The sequence below is a fragment of the Sus scrofa genome, chromosome 8 (genome assembly GCF_054392235.1).
Source record: "Sus scrofa isolate SSC_HxYL_T2T_F1_AM1 chromosome 8, Sscrofa_HxYL_maternal_Yorkshire_Landrace_v2.0, whole genome shotgun sequence".
NCBI lineage: Eukaryota > Metazoa > Chordata > Mammalia > Artiodactyla > Suidae > Sus > Sus scrofa.
In genome coordinates, this window is record NC_139390.1 from 102,581,967 (window position 1) to 102,607,249 (window position 25,283).

The following is a 25,283-nucleotide window of genomic DNA, read 5'->3' on the forward strand; positions in this document are numbered from 1 at the left end:
GAGTAATGAATCCTAGATTGAAAATCCTAGCTTTGAAATCATTTTTCCTTAAAATGTTGACATTTTCCTCACATTATCTATCTTCCAGCTGCAGAAAAACAAAAACTGTATGTCACTCAAAATTCCAATTCTTTGCATTTGATCTGTTTTTGTTTTGTTTTTCACTCTGGAGTCTTACAGGATCATCCATCCCACCGCTTACCACAATTAATATTCTAAAATTGCACAATGTGCATATTTAGTAAAAATCCCTTTTCATTCATTTTACTAGAAATATTTCAGTATAGAAATTTATGTTCTGAAGTTCTGGGAATTTTTTTTATGGCCACACCCACAGCATATGGAAGTTCCCAGGCCAGGGATTGAATCCGAGCTGTAGCTGCAACCTACAGCACGGCTGCAACAATGCCAGATCCTTTAACACACTGTGCTGGGCCAGAGATTGAACCCACATCTCCTCAGCAACCCAAGCCACTATAGTCAGATTCTTAACTAACTGTGCTAGAGTGGGAACTCCAATTCTGAGAATTTTTCAGGGATTTTTTTTTGTTTGTTTGTTTGTTTAATGATTTTTTTCTCTGTTTTTCCTTTTTTTCTTAATACCAGCTGGATATTGGATCTAATGGATTGACTCCCTAATTTTCCAGTCTTTCTTCTCCCATTTTCTATTTCTTCATTTACTTTCTCTTGTCTTGGCAATTTCTTTAAATTTTCTAACAATTTGTTAAATGTTTTATTTTGCTATTAGTTTTTTAAGGAGACATTTCTTACCCTTTGAATGTTTCTTGTTCTATAGTATCAGTGCAAGGGTTGTATCATCTCTTATTGAAGCATATTAAATATGTTTTTTAAGGTTTTCCTCTGTTGTATGCATTGTCTCTTCTTTCTCTAACATTCCTTTTTTCTGCATGCCTCTCTTCCTTCAAATGCTTGGTGATCCTTTCTATCCATTGATATTTAAAATTAAGACACCACAGTGCCTGCTTCAGCAACACATAGACGAAAAACTGGAACATGCAAAGGAAATGAGTATGGCCCACACACAAATTCTTGAAACATTCCATATTTTTAAAAATCGAACTCATATATATGAAAAGAGTCTAGTGGTTGTGAGAGGCAGAGAAGAGGGGGTGGGTGAAATAGGTTAAGGTGGTCAAAGGGTACATATTTCCAGTTATAAAATAAATGAGTTACGTGGATGTAATATTTAATATGGTGACTGTAGTTAATGCTGTATTCTTAAAAGCTTATTTAAATATTGTATATTTGAATGTTGCTAAGAGAAATAGATCTTAAAAGTTCTCATCCCAAGAAAAAAAATTATAACTATATGTGGTGGTAGGTATTAACTAGACTTTTTGTGGTGGTTATTTCAAAATATATGCAAATATCAAATTATGTTTAACACCTGAAATTAATATATAACTGTCCCTCAGTATCCACCAGGTATAGGGTCCAAGACCTCTTTGAATACCAAAACCAGTGGATGTTCAAGTCCTTTATATAAAATAGTATAGTGTTTGCATATAACCTACACACACACACACACACACACACACACACACACACACACACACACACACACACACACTGCCCTGTATAGTTTAAATCATCTCCAGCTTACTTACTAATACAATATAAATGCTACATAAACAGCAATGCACAGTAAATTCGTTTTGTTTCTTGGAACTACTGTAATGTTGTCTGTCAATTATGTCTCTCTCCCTTTTTTTTTTTTTTTTTTTTTTCCCCAAGAAGTGGCTAAATAGGTAGGTAGGTATAGGTACACTTATAGTCTGGCAGACCTAATGTATTACTTTTAGGCAGTGAGCTTGGTTTTTCCTTGGATAATCCTCCAATATCAGAATCTGAGGGTATTCTTTCTTGCGCCAATTTTTGCAGGGTAGGATCCATCAGTCTTTTGACATGGTCTGGGAATGGAAGTGCACAAGCCTGAGTGTGTTCCAGGAACTGAAGAAATGGTCTTGGGAGTTAATGTTCAGTAGGCAAACTTTCATTCCTGGGCTTTAGTGCATCTTCTCACCACCAACTTTACTTCAGATGAGAGCCCCTTGCTCTGTAATTATAGATATATAGATCTGTGAGTTGAATCTGTGTAATTTATTTATTTTTTAATTTTTTTAAACTTTTATTAAAGTGTAATTGATATACAATGTTGTGCCAATTTCTGCTGTACAGCAGAGTGACCCAGTCATACACACACACATATATACACATGTTTCTTTTTCACATATTATCTTCCATCATGGTCTATCCCAAGAGACTGGATATATAGTTCCCTGTGCTGTACAACAGGACCTCGTGCCCCATCCATTCTACATGTAATAGTTTGCATCTATTCACCCCACACTCCCACTCCATCCCACTCCCTCCCCTCTCCCCCTTGGCATCCACATGTGTGTTCTCTGTGTCTGTGAGTCTATTGCTGTTTTGTGGATAGGTTCACTTGTGTCATATTTTAGATTCCACATACAAGTCATTCTGATTTCTTTCTGATTTTCTTCTCTTAGTATGAGAATCTCTAGTTGCATCCATTGATTCAATATTTTATGGCTGGGTAGTTGAATCTATATAATTTAAATGGAAGTTTCTCTTTGGCAGTATAACATATTTATTAGGAACACTGAACTCTGGACCTAAACTAACTGAGCTCAAACTCCAGCTTTACTAATAACTAGATCAGTAATCTTGGGCATATTGCTTACTCTCTGTGTACTTAAGTTTCTCTGTCTATAAAATAAATATCATGACTTAACCTACCCTCATAGGTTATACGATATAACCTCATACTCTACCTCTTAGGCTAATGCTATATAACCTATCTCATAGCAGTGTTGAAGATATTGAGCAATATTTTTTAAGATGTAAAGTATCTAGTTCAAAGAATGTTCTTACAAGTGTTTGCTATTATCATTGTTGTTATTATAAATAAGAAACCTGGCCCACTTTTAATAAGTTGAAAGAAATCTTTAGAGCATGTAGGAGTGCTTCAGGAGAATAAGAATAGTAATAATACATCTTTTATATTATAAAATTATGGAAACCTATAAATTATGAAGGTGATTATCTGCATCTGCTTTTTGGTAACTCCACTCCTAAAACCAATCTGACTTTTCAGAGCCAAATAGTTACTGGGGTTGATAGACTGTTGAATACATATGAGACCTTTAGTTGCAAGGCTTTTTCTAACATGGATGGGTATGAAACCTTGAGAGGACTGTCAGAGAGCCTTGATTGATGATTGGAATTCACGGAGTCATAAACAAAGCTTGCCTTGTTGAGACCCATGGGCTTTTGGGAGATGAGGTTGGTGTAAACCCTTCATAAGTCCACCTCCTCTGCCTGGTCCTCAATAGACCATGGTGGAGCAAATGGCTGAACTGATGCTGATAAAGTGCCAGATGCCCTATACTTCTGTGGGAAAGGTAGAGGTTGCTTCATCCTCTACCACAGTGCTTTAGCCAAAGTGATGGAATGAATAATGTCATATGTGTAAATCATTAAAGTGTGAGAGGACTAAATTCCATTACAAGCCAGATTTTGATTAAAAAGCAAGGCCTATTAATATGTTACTTTAGAAGATACCTAAAACAGGAGTTGCGCATGACACAGTGGATCCAACAGTGGGGGCACGAGTTCAATCCCTGGCTCAGCACAGTGAATTAAAGGATCCGGCATTGCTGCAACTGTAGCATAGGTCACAGTTATGATTCGGATTCAGTCCGTGTCCTGGGAATTCCCATATGTCACGGATGTGGCCATTAGGGAAAAAAAAAAGTGAAACAAAGAATAAATTAACTGGAACAATGATATTAAGAAAGGAAAGATGGAGAGTATTTGTTTTCAATTTAAAATAAAGGTTTTGGTGGAGAATATTAACAACCATAAACAAAAAAGAAAGCAGGTTTGACAATATTGATAACACACAAAGTAGGGTTTAATGGTAAAAGCAATATCAGAATAAAGAGAGACTTTATGTAATAAAAAGCCACAATTTTGAGAAATACGATATTAATAATACAATATTAATAAAACTATGTCAAGTAATATGACAGCTAAATATGTGATGCAAAAGCTGAGAAATGCAAGGGTGATTTGATGAAAATACAATTATAGTCATGGCTTTTTTTGCCACCGCTTAAATAAAGAAATGCCTGAAAATAACAAAGAAAAGTGATGTAGGGGACGAATTGTCTTACCAGAACATGTCAGCTACTATAATCAAATTCATATGATTTGGGTGTAGAATAGACAAATATAGCAGTGAAACATGACAGTCCATAAGTAAATCATGATATTTGCATATTTTAAGAGTAAAGGATATATCACTTCAATCCGTCAGTTACAAATGAAACATACAAATGGCCATCAGTCTGGAAAAAAAGTAAAATTGAACTCTTATACCACATTCAGAAGTAAATTTCAGATTAAAGATCTACAGGTAAAAATATTAAAGACATAGCAACTTTTTGAGGAAATCTAGGAGATTAACAATCTATGAATAAGGGAGATGATCTTTATAAAAACCAAAATCCCAGATGTTGAAATTAATGGTCAGATTTAGCTATATTAAAGAGAGCATTTTTAGTGTAATAAAGATTTCCTAAATAGAATCAATAGGCAACAATAAAAAAGTAAATTTGGGGAGTTCCTACTGTGGCACAGTGGGTTAAGGATCCAGTGTTCCTACAACCATAGCTCAGATTCGATCCCTGGCCCGGGAATTCCATGTGCCTCAAGTGTGGCCCCTACTCCAAGAAAAAGTAGTTTTGGTGAAAATATTTGCAGCATACAGAACAAAACTAAGAGTTAATATCTAAATATTCAGAAATTTCTTGTAAAGGAACAAAGGAAATTAAGTCATCAGAAAAAAATGGGCAAAGTATATGAAGAGGAAATTCAAAGACAGTTCACATGGCTAACAAACTTTTAAGATATGCTTAAATTCTCCTGTAATTAGGGAAATACAAATTAACAGTGAGGAGACATTATATCCATCACTGGGAAAGGAAAGGAAAGCACTGTTGGATGTATTGCTTGAAGGGATTTTTACAAGATATTATTGAATAAGAAAAGCAAGTGCAGAAAAGCATGTATACTGTGATCTTAATTTGTATAACACAAAAAAATATGTTTAAAAACCTGTGGATAGATGTGTATATGCTATATATGTATATTTATATGTATATGAGTGTAAAATCATACATATGATTTTATAAATATTGGAGAAAAATATTCAAAGATATAATTAGTAAGTTAACATGGACTACCTGAGTAGAGAGTAGGAAAGGGGAGCCAAGCAAAAACGGAAAAGAAAAAAGACCATATAAATAGAATAACTTATTCTTTAAGGATTTGCTCTGTAACACTGTTGTGTAGCTATAGGAGACAGTATGAATTAAATTAAGTAAAATAGTGGAGAAAATGTAACATAGTTAGAATATCTAGGCTCAGTCTCAGCCCCACTGCTCATTATTCATATAACCTTAACCAAATGTTTAAGCTCTCTGGGTCTGTTTATTATTCTTTTAAGTGGAAATAATGGAATTTTATAGAACGTGTATGTGAATAAAATGAGAAAATACACATGAAAGTAACTGGAATAATGCTTGTCCTATAATAGATGCTTTGTAAATCTCCTGTCTCCCACCTTCTTTTTAAAAATATTTAACTTTTGCAGTGTGACTGTTAATTTTTAGATTACATTTGTCCACCCAAGAAGCCACCCAATTAAGAGAAGAAAAAGCACATTTGGAGAAACAGAGCAGAGAGTTACAAGTGAAGTGCAATGAATTACAAAATGAGAAATACGAAGCTATTATAAGAGCCAGAGATAGCATACAACTCTTAGAAGAAGCTAATCTTCAAAGAAATCAGGTAGGAAAACTTGTGAACATGTCTACAAATAATAGTAAATAAATAATGAAATACTGAACATTCTCCCATATGACCTGATAGTGAGCGAATCAATAACTACAGAATAAACACATAAGAATGAAATTGCCCTGCTCACCATTGATAGACGTATTACTTTATGTTGAGTTAATATCTCAGGGAGTTCTTGTTGTAATGCAGCAGAAACAAATCAGACTATTATCCGTGAGGATGTGTGTTCGATCCCTGGCTTCGCTCAGTGGGTTAAGGATTCAGCATTGCCATGAGCTGTGGTTTAGGTTGCAGATGTGGCTTGGATCCACACTGCTCTGGCTGTAGCTCTGATTTGACCTCCCAGCCTGGGAACTTCCATATGCCACAGGTGCGGCCCTAAAAAGCAAAAGAAAAAAAAAAGAAAGACTTAATATCATAAAATATGACAAAAGGTCAATTCTCACTCCAAATTTTTATATTAGACCTTTTTTTAAATGTCTCCAATCCTTGTGTAACAAATCATCCCCTATAGTCTCATCCCTAAAAAATATCTGTTATAGCACTTTACCACGGTATGTATACCCTTTCTTTTAGTCACTTGAATCAGATGAATCTTATTCTTTATTTTCCTTTCATTACCTACACAATTATTCTAATAGAACAGAAGCTTAATTGACATGAATTAAATTTATCTGTAAAGATTTATTAGCTGGAGACTTCATGTCACTATTCTTTTTTTTTAACCCTCTAACAATTGTGATTACTATGCTATCACATATCATAGCTTTTGTCTTTTACCACTTCCATAGGTTATAGAAGTCACAGAATACATTTGTGTTTAATGTTGCTTCCTCCCTTATGTAGAGGTCATTATATTATTATTTCACTTAGTCAACATCTATTGAATACCTAGTATTTGCATAATACTCCATTGAAAAGTATGAGAGTACAAAGGAAATACTTTGTTTTATTTGTATATTCTTTTTTACATGGTAGGGGGAGAGCTGTTAAAAACAAAATAAGCTAAAGCTGCATATTAAGAAGCTACTAAAAAATAAAAATAAATAATTTTCCAAACCCAAGCTGTGGGAATGCCAAGGTGTTCATTATACCTTTCAGCTAATATTCCCATTTGTGATCTGAACTGACTTTGAGAATGCTTGAAAGGCACAAAATAGACATTCTGTGCTTGGGAATTTCTGTAAACACCTAAGTAAAACAGAACAATTAAGAGAAGGGAAGAATTGTTTATCTCTCTCCTCTGAAGCCTAATCATATAATCATTTTTAACATCAAGTCATAAAAATGAACATTTCTGTGGAGCACAATGGACAGAGAAAGTAGTTGTGATACTCATTACCCGTTCTTTAAGTCTTTTCATCCAAGTCTCAGGTCCACAGACCATGCATTGGATGTTTATGGCTACAGTATTAATTCCCTCTTACTCATTGCTTAAGTGCCAGAGGGTTCTCACTTTCAGTTGCTTGTTCCAAGAACTCAAGGGTTCTCTCAGTCGTAAAACCAGGCGTGGAGTACAGTCTTAGGATACTTTTCTTATGAAGCTTCCCTTTTTTCCCTTGTCCCTTTCTCCTTGACAAGGTTGTTAGGTCAAAACAGATACTACTTATCACTACTTTAACCAATTTAAGCAATAGAAAATTTATTAAACAATTTTTTTAAAAAGAGAAACATACAGATTCATTGGAAGATAGTGGGATCAGAACACAGAGCCACTTCTTATGTAATGATGTTTTTTTAAAAAACGATTCACTCAAACATAAAATTGGAGAAGTTACAGGCCTAGGAAAATATTTGAACTGGAGATGTAAACCTGAGAATTGTCAGCATATAAATGTTATTTAAAAACCATAAGATTGGATTAGACCACCAAGGGATGGGTGTAGATAGACAGAAAGACCAAAGACTAAGTCTTGGGTAGCTCATTGTTAAAGAGGTTCAGGAGAAAGGGAAGAAACAGCAGTGCAGACTAAAAAGGAATAATCAGTGAGTTAGGAGGAAAACCGATACCATGGCATGCTAAAAGCCAAGCAGAGAAAGTAAAACAAGGAAAAGAATATAATCCATTATCTCAAGTGCTGCTGACAGAGCAAATAAGATAATTACTCAAAATTGACTCATGGATCATCAGTTTAGATATCATGGAGGGTGGGAAAGCCTGATTGGAGTGAACGTAAGAAAAAGTTTTGGAGGAAGTTCCCATTGTGACTCAGTGGTAATGAACCCAACAAGTAACCATAAGGATGGGGGTTCGATCCCTGGCCTCTGGGGATTGGTTCAATCCCCGGTTAAGTATCAGGCACTGCCACAGGGTGTGGTGTAGGTTCTAGACAAGGCTCAGATCCTGCGTTGCTGTGCCTGTGGTGTAGGCTGGCAGCTGCAGCTCCAATTCCACCACTAGCCTGGGAACTTCCATGTGCCGCACATGCAGCCCTAAAAAAAAAAAAAGAAAGAAAGAAAAAGAAAAAGTTTTGGAGATGAGCAAGTGCAGACTTCAACAGTTTTGCTCCACAGGGAAGCAAAGAAACGGGATGTTGACAAGACAATGAAACTAGGATTGTAAGAGTGTTTCTGTTTTTTTTTTTTTTTTTAGGGCCACACCCATGGCACATCGAGGTTCCCAGGCTAGGGATCAAATTGGAGCTACAGCTGCCAGCCTACACCACAGTAACAGCAACACCAGATCTGAGCCGTGTCTTTGACCTACACCACAGCTCACGGCAACCCCGGATCCTTAACCCACTGAGCAAGGCCAGGGATCGAACCTGCAACCTCCTGGTTCCTAGTCGGTCTGATTTCCACCCGCACCACAATGGGAGCTCTCCTATAAGAGTTTTTTTTAGGTGAGATGAAGATGATTGGTTGACTAGAAATGTCATGGAGACAAAGTAAGTGGTGTCTACAGTGATGGAGGTAGATAAGGGTGACAATTTGAATAAAACCAAATAATGGAAGGAAAGTCCCAAAGGTTTTCCTAGAAATAAAATCTTTAGATTTGATTACTTATTTTAAAGAGAGAATGAAGGAAAAATGAAGTTCAAAAATAATTCTAAATTTCCACCAGTAGAAATTAGAAGAATAATGGCACTGGCTGAAATAAATATCAAAGGAAAAGAATAAATTTTTAGTTAGGACAGAGTGAGGTTAGGAAAAATATCATCACTTAGGCAAAGATCTCTGAGTGATGTCACTGAAGTTTCAAATAAGATGTTTGCTTTCCAGAAAGTGCTTAGTGTAGGTTTTTACCCATTTATTATGTTAGACTCTATTAATAATGATGTGATCTATAATAACATCAAATTCTTATTTTCTGAAGGCTCTACTTGAGGAGAAGCAGAAAGAAGAAGATATAGAGAAAATGAAAGAATCGTTTTCTCGGATTGTGCAAGAGTCTGCCATAAGAACCAGGAAGGAAGTAAGAGTTTTTTATTTATATTTAAAATCCAAAATTTTATACAGTTTTACAGCTTAAGACTAGATACTACCTGAGTTTATGCCTGATGGACATAGCCAGTTAACTCTCAGCAGATTGCATCAATTGTGTTAAATTTCAAATAAAAATCATTTCCTGATAATATCCCCTAACATTTGAGGTAGTGATGCAGAAATACATTACTAGGGTAGGGGAAGTGGGGAGGAAAAGATTTAGGCTAGGAATATAGTGAAGAATACCATGCCCGAAATATAATGTTAAAAAGAAGGGTCAGAAAGAAACTTAGAATGCATAAGAGCAAGAGAAGGAAACCTACTGTTATTTGCAGTATCTTATAGAATCTTAGGACTGGAGTACCAGATAGGCTTTAACCCCTTATTTTATTGCTAATGAAGCTGAAACTCATGAAAAGTTTATTGACTCACTTTAAATTACATACTAATGGAGTTCCCGTCATGGCGCAGCAGAAACGAATCTAACTAGGCAGCATGAGGTGGTGGATTTGATCCCTGGCCTCACTCATGGTGTAGCTCACAGACGAGGCTCAGATCTCCCTTGGCTGTGGTGTAGGCCAGGGGCTACAGCTCCAATTAGACCCCTAACCTGGGAACCTCCATGTGCCGTGGGTACAGCCCTGAAAAGCCCAAAAATAAATAAATAAACTAATTAATTAATTATATACTAACTAAAGCCAGAACTTAGACTCATACCTTCTCCTTGCTGTACTGAGCACAGCGTTGTTTCAGTCACATCATGTTGATACTTAAACCGTTTGTGAATTGTGTTGTTGTTTGCAATTCCATTATCAAGACTAAGTCTTAAATTTTTGTGTTAAGGTGATGAGTTGTTTCTTGGTTTGAACTGCAAGCCTTATGAAAATAAAAGCTGTCTTAGAAATTTGTGTGCTTTCATATAAAGATATTTATTTGCCTTTTCCTCTAGTATGGATATGAATTAATTTTTAAGTGGTGTGGTAAGGTTTGAAAGTATAAGGTAAGTTTAGGAAGAAGAAACCACAAAAACCCATTTTAAAGATGAAAAACCTGCAAAACAGTAGTTAATTAACTTGCTTAGGGTTCTATCTCTAGGAAGTAACAGAACTGGGATGCAAGTGAGCTCTATGCTTAGTCACTATGAGAAATTGTTATCATTAATTTTATATATATATATATATATATTACATTTAGAAATTTTCAAATCCATAAAAAGGGAAGACCTATACAATGAATTTATTTACCCCTCACCCAGAAAACTCTTAGTGTCTTGCTGCACGCATTCCATCTCTCATTATGTACATACAGACTCTTCCCTTTTACCAAATATTCAGACATAGGCTGCAAGCCACATGACATTTCATCTTGGCCTCTGTTTCCCCAGAAAAAGAACTTTGCTACACAATCACACCACTATTACCACATCTTAAAAAAAAAAAAAAAAAAAAAAGCAACATTACTTCAATTCACACTTGAATTTCCTAAAATATTCTTTGTAGTTATTTTTTTTTTTAATTCAGGAAGCAATCCTTGTTTATGCCTCGTTACATTTGACCACCATGTCTGTAATCTCTTCCCTTTGTATTTGATAAAGAATCCTGTATAGAATTCAGGCCAGTTGTCCTTCAGAATATTCCACATCTGGGTTTGTGTGACTGTTTCATCTTGATTAGATTCAGGTCTTTCTGGCAGAGTGATATACATACTTACATTCCACTTTATCACACCAGGAATCTATAATGTCAAGTTGAACCTGGATGCTGCTAAGCTTGACCATATGATTGAGGTGATAATATCAGACCTTTATATTATATACTTTATAAATAATTGAGGAAGATAGTTGACCATGCACGTATCTTTCCACCAAAATCTTTGATTCAGTAGTTTTATCATCCATTGATAATCCTTGCCTATGCTAAATATTAAGTAGGGTAATTAGAAATGATTATATTCTAAGTCTGTCAGTCTTTCTATACATTTATTAGCTATTATTTTTGATAAGGGAGAGTTCCCCCCCCCCCTTTTTAGTCTCACCATGGATTCATGCACCTTTTTAATTATTTTATTTATTTTTTTGCTTTTTTAGGGCGGTACTCACAGCATATGGAGGTTTCCAGGCCAGGGGTCAAATCAGAGCTACAGCTGTTGGCCTATACCACAGCCACAGCAACACCAGATCCAAGCCGTATCTGCTACCTACACCACAGCTCACGGCAACGCCAAATCCTTAACCCACTGAGCGAGGCCAGGGATCAAACCTGCATCCTCATGGATCCTAGTCTGGTTTGCTAACCGCTGAGCTACAAGAGGAACTCCCTTTTTAATTTTTTTTATTTTGTGATCCATCACCTTCAATCTTTGTTTTTATTTTCAAATTATCTCTAGTTTTTTTTGCATAAATGATGTTTCTCTCTCATCTTATACTTTCCTTGCCTCAGAGACATTAAGGAAATTTGCAAAAATGTAAAATAATATAACTATTCTAAATTATTTTTAATTTTTGGAAAATATACATATTTTCAAAAAGTGCATTTTTATGTTAACCTGTAATGACTTTGCTTATCATTATTTATAAAGAGATTAATAAGTAAATATTTTGAAATTTTCTCAGTTTTCACTTCTAATATGGTAAATTTTAATGGAAGGAGAACCCATTATAAAATGTGTTTTTCTAGTGTAAAAGGATCCTAAGACCAAAAACTTGATAATCACTATCCTTTTGGATATATCATCCTGTTCACTTACTTCTACTGTCATGATAAATTATTGACTTTTACAAAAAAGTTATAATTTTATTTTTTTCAATATTAAATATTTTTATTGGATAATAAGCTTTTTTATTGTAGACCTAAATAATTCATAAATATCTTAATTTATAGGTTGAAAACACAAGAAAACAATATAATATACAGATTTCTCGACTAGCAGCAGAACTTTCAGCCCTTCAAACGGTATGTTAGAAGACTATATTGATATTTTCTTCTGCATATTGCTTATTTTTAAAGCCAAGACATGTATTATTGGGTATTCATTTATTCAGAAGATATTTATCCTCCCAAGAACTATTCTAGATGCTAGGAAAAGAGTAAAAATCAGGCTAAAACATTTTACCCACATTCTTGGAACTTATGGTCTAGTAGGAAAGATGGATGGTATTTGTCACATTTTACTGTGATTCCCTATTTTGGGCAAAGAATGCACAGGGTGCTATTGAAGCATTCAGCTGCAGCTGCTTCCATGTGTTGGGTTCATCTGAGAAACCAGGGAGAAAGAAAGAGAAAGCATACATAGCAGTGGGAAGGAGAAAAGACAGTCTTCCCAGAAGAAATGAGTACTGAAGAACGAGTGGACAAAGAGGGGAGAGGGAAGAGTACTTGTGTGACTAGAGGTGGGATTGAATATATAAATTTAACCTAAAGATTTAACAAAACGGAATCTAATAACTTTGCTTACAGAGCATGAAAGTACCAGACTCTCTAGAGATTGGGAAGATATTTTCAACTTTACACACGCTTATCTTTTCTCAAAATCTGTTTCACTTTTAATCTTTCTTATACAATTTAATAATGAATTGTGTCTTGTAATAATTATACATTACATTAGACCTCTCTTTCTCTGTTTCCTCGTCTTCCTTCTCCCTCCCTCTCTCTCCTTCTCTCTTTCTTTCTTTCTTTCTTTTTTTGCTTTTTAGGCCACACCTGCAGTATATGGAGGTTCCCAGGCTAGGGGTCGAATCAGACCTACAGCTGCCAGCCTATAGCATAGCCACAGCAAAGCCAGATCCAAGCCAAGACTGCTGTCTACACCAAAGCTCACGGCAATGCCGGATCCTTAACCCACTGATCGAGGCCAGGGATAGAACCTGCAATCTTGTGGCTCCTAGTCGGATTTGTTTCCACTGTGCCACAATGGGAACTCCTCCCGCTCTCTTTCTTCATGAAAATTTTTTGAGTTCGATTGAAAGCACTTCAAAGTAGAAGGGTCTTAGGCGTTCCTTTATTTTCCACATTGCTTAATACAGGATTTTACACAGTATGTTTTCAATAAGTATTTATTGGCAGATTGATATTTAAACACTTCTGAAAGAATGATCACATCTTTTCCACATTTCTGCAAACTCTGTAATGTGCATGATGGGACCTTAGTCTTCTCTATAGCCTCTAAGAGTAATAGAACAAGAAACAGTGGCAGAAACGTTAAGTAAAATTAACGGAATATAGTATGGCTGATTAGTCATGCCTAATTCTTTGTCATTTTTACTTCCTCATCTATCTCCTTGCTATTTTGCTTGTTCTCTTATGGACTAATTTAACTATCAAAAGTTTCACAGTTTTGAAGAAGAAGGGTCTACACCAGCCTAAGATTATTTAATAGACTGTAAACTAACATGATGTCTTTCTATTTAGGCATGTGTACTAGATAAGACCCACAGGGATTTTAAAAATAATTCACAGCCATGTAACCATCAGAGCTATATAAATGCACTTTAGAGTCAAAAAATTGTAATTTCAAATGATTACAGAAGGTACTACTTAGGATTTATAGTAAAACAGTTTTAATTTATAGCTAACCGGATTTTTCCAAAGATGTTAAATATTGTCTGATGTCATGATGTCTTTGGTGAAGAAAACTGTTAATTCTTTGAAATATTAAAAATCTAGGGATGTATTTGAAAGAAGACGTATTCAACTACTTTTTGCCTTTTCTAGGGCCGCTCCTGCAGCATATGGAGTTTCGAAGGTTAGGGGTCTAATCGGAGCTGTAGCCGCTGGCCTATGCCACAACCACAGCAACTTGGGATCCAAGGCACATCTGCGACTTATACCACAGCTCACAGCAACGCCGGATCCCTAACCCACTGAGCAAGGCCAGGAATCGAACCCGCAACCTCATGGTTCCTAGTCGGATTCGTTAATCACTGAGCCACGACAGGAACTCCCATATTCAACTACTTTAAAAAGCAGATTTTTCTCTCAGACTACAGTTTGAGGTATAATAACCTATGTAGACTATTGATTTATATTCTTCGGTACCAATTTTACCACCTGTGCTATAAAGATGAAGTCAGGGAGGGAAGTTAAGCATACATTAGCTAACCCAAAACTAAGTCATGTTTGTAGGGAGGAGAAAAACTTATATTTTAGGTTAATGTGTGGATTTTTTTGTTAGGTTTAAGGAAAGACCAGAGCCAGTGTATCTGAAGCCACATATCTCCCTTTGGCGGGCAATATACACTGATGTTATTTCTCTTAACATTTTACTTCTGCCAAGTAGCAGAGATTTCTATTAATCTATAGCAAATGAGGAAGAAGATTGGTTATAAATGCCTAAATTTATACAAGTGAATGAAACTTTCATTATGATCTTTTTTGATCCATGAATTTTTTAGAAATCTAAAAATTTTGCATTTCCCAATACAAAGATGTTTAAATGTCTTTTTATTATTCATTTCTAATCTGATTAATTAGAGGCCACAGATCATAGTCTATGTGATATTCTTAATATTCATTAAGACTTTTTTATGATAAGACATGGGAGTATGATTTTGGAAACATTTCATGAGTACTTGAGAAAATGTCTAGTATCATTTGGTCATTTCTTGCCCCAAAAGTAGGAATGTTGGTAGTGATTAATAGCAAATATCCGTAAAAGCCTTTTAACAGTAATTTTAAATGTTTGCTTTAGTCCATTTCTAAAAGAATTCTTGTATTTCTCCAAAGAGTTTTCAACTTTTTTGTCTCATTTTTACTTTGTTATCTCAGGTTAAGTAAATATTCAGCCATCATCATGTGGCAGTTAAACTGTGGACTGGATCAAGAGAGGTGCATAACACATTTTTATCTTTCTTTGTATACTACTCACCAGACCCAGAAGTATGATCCAATCCTGTTATTAATATCTATATTAAAAATCATATAGTGGAGTTCTCATTGTGGTTCAGCGGGTTGAAAACCCGACTAGTACTCGTGAGGATGCGGATTCCATCCCTGGCCTCTCCCAGTGGATTAAGGATCCTGCATTGCCACAAGCTGCGACATAGGTTGCAGATGCAGCTCAGATCCCACATTACTGTAAATGTGGCGTAAGCAGGCAGCTGCAGCTCTGATTCAACCCAGGGCTGGAAGTAGCCAGGGAACTTCCATATTCCACAGGTGTGGCCCTACAAAGAAAAAAATAAAAGGAAAAATTGGTATTTATATAATTCAGTAATTATATAAATAGATGCAGAAAAAGCATTTGACAAATCCAACCCCCATTCATGATAAAAAAAAAAAAACCTCTCATGTAAACTAGAAACAAAAGGAAACTTCCTTAATTTTATAAAGAATATCTACAAAAAACCTACAACTGCAGAACTGAAAGCTTTCCCTCTGAGATCAGGAATAAAGCAAGGATGTGTCCTCTTAACACTTCTTTCAGCATCACACTGAAAGTACTAGCTAATGCCATTTGACCCCTCCCCTCCAAGTAAAGGAAATAAAAGGTATATACACTGGGAAAGAAGAATTTGTTTGCAGATAATATGATTGTCTATGTAGAAAATCCAAAAGAATTTAAAAAAGAAAAAAAGACTGGAACAAAGAAGTGATTATAACAGTGTTGTAGAATACTAGGATAATATACAAAAGTCATTTGCTTTCCTAAATAGCAGCAATGAACAAATGGAATTTGAAACAAAAACACAATGTCATTTATATTAGCACCCCCAAAATTAAACAGGTGTAAATCTAATCAAATATACAAGATCTGTTTTGTGATTTTGTGTGAAAACTATAAAACTCTCATGAAAGATAGCAAAGAACTAAATAAATGAAGATGGTCCATGTTCATGGATAAGAAGACTCAATATTTTCAAAATGTCATTTCTTTCCAAGTTGATCTGTAAATTTAGTGCAATTCCAACTGTAATTCTAGGAGGTTATTTTATGGATATTAAAGAACTGAATTGAAAGTTTGCATGGGGAGGTGCCATACCCAGAATAGCCAATGCTACAGTGAAAAAGAAGAACAAAGTTCAGGACTGACGCTGTACCAGACTTCAATACCAATTCTAAACCTACAGTAATCAAGAGAGGGTGATATTGGGGAAAGAATAGACAAATAGATCAATGGAACAGAATATAGAGCCCAGACATAGACCCACATAAATACAGTCAGCTTATCTTTGATAAAGGAGGAAAGGCAGTACAATGGAGCAAAGGTAGTCTTTAAAACAAATGATGTTAGAACAATTAGACATTCACATGTAAAATAAATGAATCTAAATTCAGACCTTACACAGAAATTAATTCAAAATTGGTCACAGACTTACATGTAAAATATAAAACTAAAACTCCTAGAAGATAACATAAGAGAAAATCTAGATAATCTTAGGTTTGGCAATGAGTTTTTAGTTATAGCATCAAAAAGATGATCCATGAATGAAATAACTGGTAAGTTGGACTTCATTAAGGGTTTTTTTTTTTTTTTTTTGGTTTTTAGGGCCACACCCACAGCATATGGAGGTTCCCAGGCTAGAGGTCTAATCAGAGCTGTAGCTGCCAGCCTATTGCCACAGCCACAGCAACACAGGATCTGAGCCACATCTCTGACCTACACCACAGCTCACGGCAACACCATATCCTTAACCCACTGAGTGAGGCCAGGGTTCAAACCCTCAACCTCATGGTTCCTAGTGGGATTCATTTCCATTGCGCCACAAGGGGAACTCTGGACTTCATTAAAATTAAAATTTTCTGCTCTGTAAAAGACAGTATCAAAAAATGAAAATTCAAACCATAGATTGAGGGAGAATATTTACAAAAACTTACCTAATAAAGGACTGTTATCCAAAATACATGAAGTACTCTTAAAACATAACAGTAAGAAAACAGAGAACTTGATTAGAAAATGAGCCAAAGACCTTAACAAACACCTTACCAAAGAAGATTTACAGATAGTGAATACACATACGAAAAAACACTCTAAATCATATGGGAAAATGCAAATTGAAACAATGAGACACCATTCATTATACCAAATAAGTGCTACACATACCTATTAGATTGGCCAAAATCCAAAGCATTGATACCAGCAAACACTGACAGAGAGCAAAAGGAACTCTCATTCATTGCTGGTGGGAATACAAAGTGGCACAGCCATTTTTGAAGGCAGTTGGGTGTTTTCTTACAAAACTAGATATATTCTTACTATAGGATCCAATAATTGCATTCTTCTCTATTTAGCCAAAAGAGTTGAAAACTTACGTTCACACAGAAATCTGCACATGGATGTTTATCACAGCCTTTGTTTTTTTATAATTGCCAAAACTTGGAATCAGCCAAGATGTCCTTTAGTTGATGAGAGGTAACTAAACTTTGGTACATCCAAGCAATGGAATGTTATTCAGCACTTGAAAGAAAAGAGCTGTCTCACCATGTAAAGACATGGAGGAATCTTAAATGCCTATTACTAAGTGAAAGAAGCTAGTTTGAAAAGGTTACATACTATATGATTCCAACTATGACATTCTGAAAAAAGCTAACTATGGAGACAGTGAAAAAGATCAGTGGTTACTAGGGATTAAGGAGGAGAGGAAGATGAATAAGTGTAGGCAAAGCATAGAGGATTTTTAGGACCATGAAACTGTTGTATATGATACTGTAATGGTGGGTATGTCATTATCAGTTTGTCCAAACCCATAGAATGTACAATACCAAGAGTGAACTGTAATGTATACTGTGGACTCCAGATGTTAATATCGTGTGGTGGAGGTACATCAGTCTTAACAAATGTACCACTGTATTGCAGCCTGTTGATAATAACAGGAAGCTATGCATGTACCGAGGCAGGAAGTATTGGGGAAATCTGTAACTTCCCTTCAATTTTGCTGTGAACCTAAACTGCTCTAACAAATAGTCTATTTAAAAAATTACATGAAAGGGAGTTCCTGTCATGGCACAGCAGAAACGAATCCAACTAGTATCCATGAGGATGCGGGTTTGATCCCTGGCCTTATTCAGTGGGTCATCGATCTGGCATTGCCATGATTTGTGGTGTAGGTTGCATATGCAGCTCGGATACCCCGTTGCTGTGACTGTGGCATAGACTGGCAGCTGTAGCTCCAATTTGACCCCTAGCCGGGGAACTTCCATATGCTGCAGGTGCAGCCTAAAAAGCAAAAAAAAAAAAAAAATTTACATGAGATGAGTTATGATGAACATAGGAGAAATCTCAAATTTCACACCATAAAACTACCTTTTCATGGGCTAGCAACTTATTACATGAACATACATGAAACATTAAAGTTTTATTTCTTATATGCTAACAGTTGTGTTAATAAAAGATAAATTTAATCATCTGATTTACAGCATAGGGTTAAAGATCTTCATTATAATAAGAGTGTATTAATTTGGAGTCAATTTAGAAGCTTATTTTAAACCTTAAAGACATATTGATATGCACTACTTCAGTTATAATAAAGATAACTGAATATTAATTAGCAGTGTATTGTCAACAAAGCAGGTTTATCCAAAGCATCATTTACAATTAGTTACAAATAACCACACCCATTTTAAAAATAGAAGCAAATAATTATGAAGAACAAGTCATTATAATGATCTTAGCTTTAGTTTCATTTGCAAAATTTTAAATTTTGTTGTATAATTGATAAGCTTGCCTGATTTTATTGATTAAAAACTTTTGAGCCAGAAATATTTTATGTTCACATTAATAAAACATTTTTATTATTTCCATTGGCTGTTGATAAGCTTTGCAAAAGAAAATTAACCATTTTAGAATTCATATACCCATGTACCTTTCAGGCTCTAGGTTGTCTATGGTGTGGTACCACTGTCTAGTTCTATGCTTCCTTTTTAAATATATGATACAAGTATATGGAAAGGAAAACTGTAATACGAGAAAGGAGCTCATTTATTTTTTTCTCCTTGGAATTCCTCAACCTCTATTAACTACCTGGTATGTTTACTTAGAATTCCTTGGCATTCTGTACTTAAGGTGATTTCTGAAATCCTGAGATAGGTAGCTCTTTGAAGATTGAGTTGTTTTTATATATTTTTTTAATCACTATGGTCTGGCTGTACAGAGAGGGTGAGTGTGGTATTTCTGTTATGAACAAGTCATTTTACTTTTTCATTATTCCTTTTTTTTTTTTTTTTTTAGGCCCACACCTGCAGCATCTGGAAGTTCCCAGGCTAGGGGTTGAATCGGAGCTGCAGCTGTCCACCTACACCACAGCCACAGCAGCTTGGGATCTGAGCCACGTCTGTGACCTACACCACAGCTCACAGCAAGGCCAGATCCTTAACACCCTGAGCGAGGCCAGGGATCGAACCTGCATCCTCAAGGATATTAGTCGAGTTCAATACTGCTGAGCCACGATGGGAACTCCTTTCCCTCTTTTTTTTTTTTTTTAAGGTTTTACAAATATATTTATTTAAAATATGATTCGAATTTATAGGAGTGTGCTGAAAAACAAGGCCAAATTGAACGAGCCATTAGAGAGAAAAGAGCAGTGGAAGAAGAGCTAGAAAAGGTAAAAAAGAAAAGGAAAAAATACCTAAACCCAACTGCAAATATTCAACATTACTATCTGCTTTCATCATACTATCTACTAGCAACCCTTATATTATAAGTATTCTCCTGGTGAGTGCTTTTATTTGCTTGGAATATTTTCAGAATCTTCATTTAGATGGTATTGCCTAAATACATTTCTTTACAAGGGTGGACACATTATTTAAACTTTTTACCTAAAGGTTTAAGTTTTACAAAGTAAACATATTTGTTTAGACCTCATTCCCATATTTTTTTATTGTCTTTCTTCTCTTTTTAAATTTCCTGCCAACTTTTCTTGGACCATCTATAAATATAGCAAGTATATATAATCCCAAAATTACAATATTGCTATGATTTCTACCTTTTCAAAGTACAGATTTTTATTTGTAGCTGGAAAAAAATATTTACCCCAGTGATTTTTTGTTTGTTTGTTTGTCTTTTGTCTTTTGAGGGCTGCACTCATGGCATATGGAGGTCCCCAGACTAGGGGCCTAATCAGAGCTATTGCTGCTAGTCTACATCAGAGCCACAGCAACATCAGATTCGAGCCATGTCTGCGACCTACACCACAGCTTATGGCAACACCAGATACTTAACCCACAGAGCAAGGTGGGGGATCTAACCAGCAACCTCACAGTTCCTGGTCGAATTCGTTTTTGCTGCACCATGATGGGAACTCCTACCCCAGTGACATTTAGGAAAAGAATATAAATTTTCTTATTTAGATAACTTTTTATTAGCAGTAAATATCCCATTCATTTAAAATACCTTGCAGTGAAAATAAGGCTAAATTTGATTTGGCACATACTGTGCTTTAGGCATTGTATTAAGAACTTTCATAGAGAGGTTAAGTAACTTGCCCAGTGGTTTAAAAAAAAAAAAAGCAAACATAGGAGTTTCCTACTGTGGTGTAATGGGATCTGTGGCATCTCTGCAGCACCAGGACACAGGTTCAACCCTGGCCCAGTACAGTGGGTTAAAGGATCTGATGTTGCCACAGTTGTGCACAACTGCAGCTTGATCTCATTCCTGACCCAGGGACTTGTCATGGGGCAGCCAAAAAAAAAAAAAAAAAAGAAAATGTGGAATCAGAGCTATGTAGTTCAAAAAATGTGACATATATCTACATTATTGACATAAAAAGATTATGACATCATATAGTAAAAGAGTAATTTACAAGGCAGAATATAGTATGTAATCCCATTCATGGAGGAGGGAAATACATATGTATGTTATGTTCAAGGTAGGTCCTTCATGGTCACCCCTCTCCTGCAAGGTTGATCCCTTCCGAGTTGTCCTCTGTTATGGAATAGGAATAGATCCCATTTAGATTGGCACCTGCTGTACATCAGGGTTGGGGATGAATTTTTTGATATCACATGGCATAGGTTAAGGAATAGGTTTTGTTTGGGAAATGTAAAACCTACAAGACTAAAGGCAACCGGTAAAGGTAAGTCAAAGTACTGCTGGTACTGCAGTAAAGGTCTGTATTTCAGTCATAGGGCATAGATATGCTGACACTCTTTGTAGAGCAAGAGTGACAGCCTCATCAGTGGGAGAAGACACAGGTTACTTGGCCAGGCAATCTCGATTTTGAGGGTACCTGTGTGTTGTAGACTTTGTCTGAAAATATGAGCTGCCTACCACCTGGTCACCTTGCAGTTCATGGGATGGTACAGCCTTTATGTTGTAGGAGGAAGCCCTGTCTCATAGGAAGCAGAGCTAGGAGAGGAAAAACCCCCATTTTGCTCAGCTCACTGTCTGGTTAATCTAGAGTGGGATTCTGCAGTCACTTTGTCACTTTTGGGTAGTTCTATTTATACAGTACAGCATGTATCTGTACTTTTGAATATTTCAGTACAGACTTGTCTTAAAGGTGTTCATCAAATAAAGCAGTTGGCTCCAGGTGGTGAATTTGGAGGGTTTTTTGTTGTTGTTGTTTTTTTTTTTTTTTTTTTATCTTCAGCTAGTTTACATTTCTTTATAAAATGTTAAAACTATTTAGTTTACAGTGAATATGAATAATTTCAAAAATAAGCAATTATTTTGTCAATTTTCAGCATTTATTTTGTAAATGTGAAACAACCAAAATTAATTATTGATATATTTTAATGTTATAGTGGGAATAGATGAACACATGATCATTGGTTTTTATTTGTCATCATTTATTTCAGTTTCTAAACTGTATAATTTTTAAGACAGTTTCCTTCTGCAAGGTAATAGACATAAAAGCCTCTTCTGCAGATTTACCATGAAGGCAGAATAAATGAAAGTGATTACAGAAAACTGGAAGAAATGCACCAAAGGTGTCTGGTTGCAGACCGTTCAAAAGATGATCTTCAGCTAAGACTTAGAACAGCAGAAAATAAACTCAAACAACTTGAAATAAAGTAAGTTATTCTTTTGGATTTTCAAACTCATATAATTTTGACATTTTTATCTTTTATGGGGCTCATTATTATATCATGTTGAAAGCAAGACTTTTTAGCATCAAATAGAGTTTTTTCAAGATTATTTTAGAGGAAGAAATGACTTTTTCAGGAAGAAAAGGTACAGTACTCTACCGTTTTATTTTAAATTTCCCATTTCTGGCAGTGTTACTTAGTATAGTAAAACTTATTTAAGTTGCATGAAATCTTGATCTCTGTCATAGAATATGTTTAATAGATATTTTAAAAATAAAGAGGAATGATAATTGGCAATATAGCAGGAGGTCCTCAGACTATGTCCCTCCACAGAAACAAGTATTTGAGGCAGCCTTTGTGGCAAAAGCCACAAGACATGGATCCAGACCTGTTCTACCACAGTTTAAGGCAGTCTTACATGGCCAGGGATTCACCCAAGGGACAAAGAAGAAATCATGCCCGTGGATGCCCCCAAAACAGACCTGCCAACTCCAGACTTGACTAGTAAAGAATCTAGTAAACATGACTCCACCAAAGGAAACTATTTAATAAAGCTCTAGTAACCAACCCCAAACAAATGGAGATCCATGATGCTGAAAAACTTCAGGTAGGCTAAACATCAAGCGCTTCACTGAGACACATTATTATCAAAATGTTAAAAGTCAAATAAAACAGTGATTCTCGGTGTTAGTAAAAATTCGAAAGAGGTTTCCTATTGATTTTCTAGGTGAGTGATAATGGTTCAATCTATATTTTCTTAGTTAAGTAAGATTGCTAAATTGAACATATATGCCTAGTGTGACATAACATTGTGAAGCCACGTAATTTAAATCTACAGTGAAAAGAAATGGCTCAGAACAAAGAAAACAGGTCTTTAGTATGAAATATATACAGACTTCTGATTTCTACTACAGATCATTAAGTTTAAAGGCTACTTTTGTTTTGTTTTTGTAATCAGTTCCTCGGAAGAGCTATCACGGTGCCAAGAAATGATTCAGAAACTTCAAAAGGTGTTGGAGTCAGAGAGAGAGAACTGTGGATTTGTCAGTGAAGAAAGGCTGAGACTTCAGCAGGAAAATGAACAATTACAGAAACAGGTTGAAGAGTTAAGAAAGATTGCTCTTGAGGCTCAAAAACAAGCCAAATTAAAGGTATTTTCAAGACTAGTTAGGATTAAATATATACTTGTGAAAATCAAAATACTGAGAATATTTAGAGAGACCTAGTAAAACATTTTTAAAGCCCTTTTTTTTTTTTTTTTTGCCTTCTCATCAGATAGCACTAAATCATAAAGGAGAGCATTAACCAGTCTTTTCTGTGTTGTAGAACTTGGCAGGCATACTTGAAAATGATTGCTATCCACACACACAAAAAAATTCTTTTTCAACCATGAAATACACTGGTATTTCTGCCAAAGCAATTTAAGCAGTGCTAGCAAAACTATAGATTAGATAACTTTACAGACTGCTATCCTCTCTTTTCCTCTATAATAGCCTCTCAAAAATAGAACTCTTAAAACTAGCTGTATAGAGGATGGTACATCAGTATGCCCTGAAAACCACTCATAGGTAGTCTAAAAATTCCATGCCAGGAAGAAAGCAAGGAATAAAAATCTCCTCTAGAAAAAAAAATCCATTTTATTTCCTCTCTCCTTGTCCCCCTTCTGCTCTAATGCTTACATGGCTTGGCAATAAGAACATGATAACTTGTTTGAGGAAGTTTTAAGAATCTCAGGTATCAACATCAACATATTGTTTGCCTTTCCCCATTCTATGTGACTTTTTGTAAAAAGTGGTATTACCTTTTTATGATAAAGATCTGTATCTTCCAGCTTCATAGCAAGAATGTGGGGTGGTAGCATTAGTGTTTCACTTTGTTTTTTGTTACTGCAAGGACTCACAAGAAATCACATTCCAGCGTAATTCATATATATTTATGGAATGCTTCCTATTGTAAGTATCAAACATTGTGGTTATTTATAAAAGCTCAAACTCTGAAAAAGAGACCCTTACTTATCATATAAAGTTTGTACTTTATGCTTTAGGCCATGGGGAATCTTTGAAAAACAAAGGGGAAGAAGGATCACAACTACAAGATCTCAAGACTTGATATAAAAGTATAGGACTTAGGACAGTGTGTAATCAACATAAGAATAATAAAAATCAACCTGATTAATAGAACAAAACAAAGTCTAGAAACAAAGTCATTTTTGTTTTTCTCTTTTTATGGCTGTATTGCAGCATATGGAAGTTCCCAGGCTAGGGGTCAAATTGGAGCTGCAGCTGTGGCCACACAATATATGGCTACTGCCATGGCAATAGTGAATCCGAGCCACATCCATGACTACGCCAAAGCGTCCTTAACCTACTGAGTGCTGCCAAAAATCGAACTTGCATCCTCATAGAGACAATGTTGGCTCCTAACCCACCCCACAACGGGAGCTTCCAAACTCGTTTTTCATAACCACCTCATTTATAACAAAGGAACCACACAAGTTCAGTAGGGAAAGAATTATCTTTACAATAAATTATGTTAGATCAACTGGGTCTATATTTTTAAAAATAAACTCTGACCCCTGTATCACACCATACATTTAAATTAATTTGAGCTGCCTTATTGACCTAAATGCAAAACATAAAACAATGGGACTTCAAGTACAAAATCTTCATGACCTTGGCTAGGGAAGAATTTCTTAAACAGAACAAAAAGAGCACTAATCATAATGAAAAGATAGATGAATTGGATTTCATTAAAAGATTTTTCAGTCATCAGAAGAGACACCATTAAGAGAGTGAAAAGTTAGAGGAAGTAGTTCTCATATATACAACCAAAAAAAAAAAAAAAAGACTCATATCTAGAATATAAAAACTCTTACTAATTAATAAAGAAAAAAAACAGTTAACAATAAGGAAAAAAGAGACACTCCATTTCCAAAAATGGGCAAAAGATTTACATTCACACATTATAAAAGAAAATATATGAAAAAAGTTT

General features: G+C 35.4%; 1 protein-coding gene across 13 annotated transcripts in view; it reads left to right on the plus strand.

The window, feature by feature from the left end:
* The window catches only part of SCLT1 (sodium channel and clathrin linker 1), a 265,145-nt gene that overhangs the window by 167,845 nt on the left and 72,017 nt on the right, over window positions 1-25,283 (plus strand). For 6 of the 13 annotated variants that reach the window (XR_014813015.1, XM_084972937.1, XM_084972940.1 and 3 more), the window contains 6 exons: window positions 5,721-5,898; window positions 9,224-9,322; window positions 12,213-12,284; window positions 19,793-19,867; window positions 22,132-22,277; window positions 23,251-23,443. Coding sequence is in view for 7 of the 13 variants with exons in the window: in XM_084972937.1 (XP_084829063.1) it covers window positions 5,721-5,898; window positions 9,224-9,322; window positions 12,213-12,284; window positions 19,793-19,867; window positions 22,132-22,277; window positions 23,251-23,443 (763 nt within the window). In the remaining 6 variants the exon portion in view is untranslated. Of the gene's footprint in view, window positions 1-5,720; window positions 5,899-9,223; window positions 9,323-12,212; window positions 12,285-19,792; window positions 19,978-22,131; window positions 22,278-23,250; window positions 23,444-25,283 lie in introns of all 13 variants that reach the window. The other 7 variants (XR_014813019.1, XR_014813018.1, XR_014813020.1 and 4 more) reach the window with 2 other exon arrangements.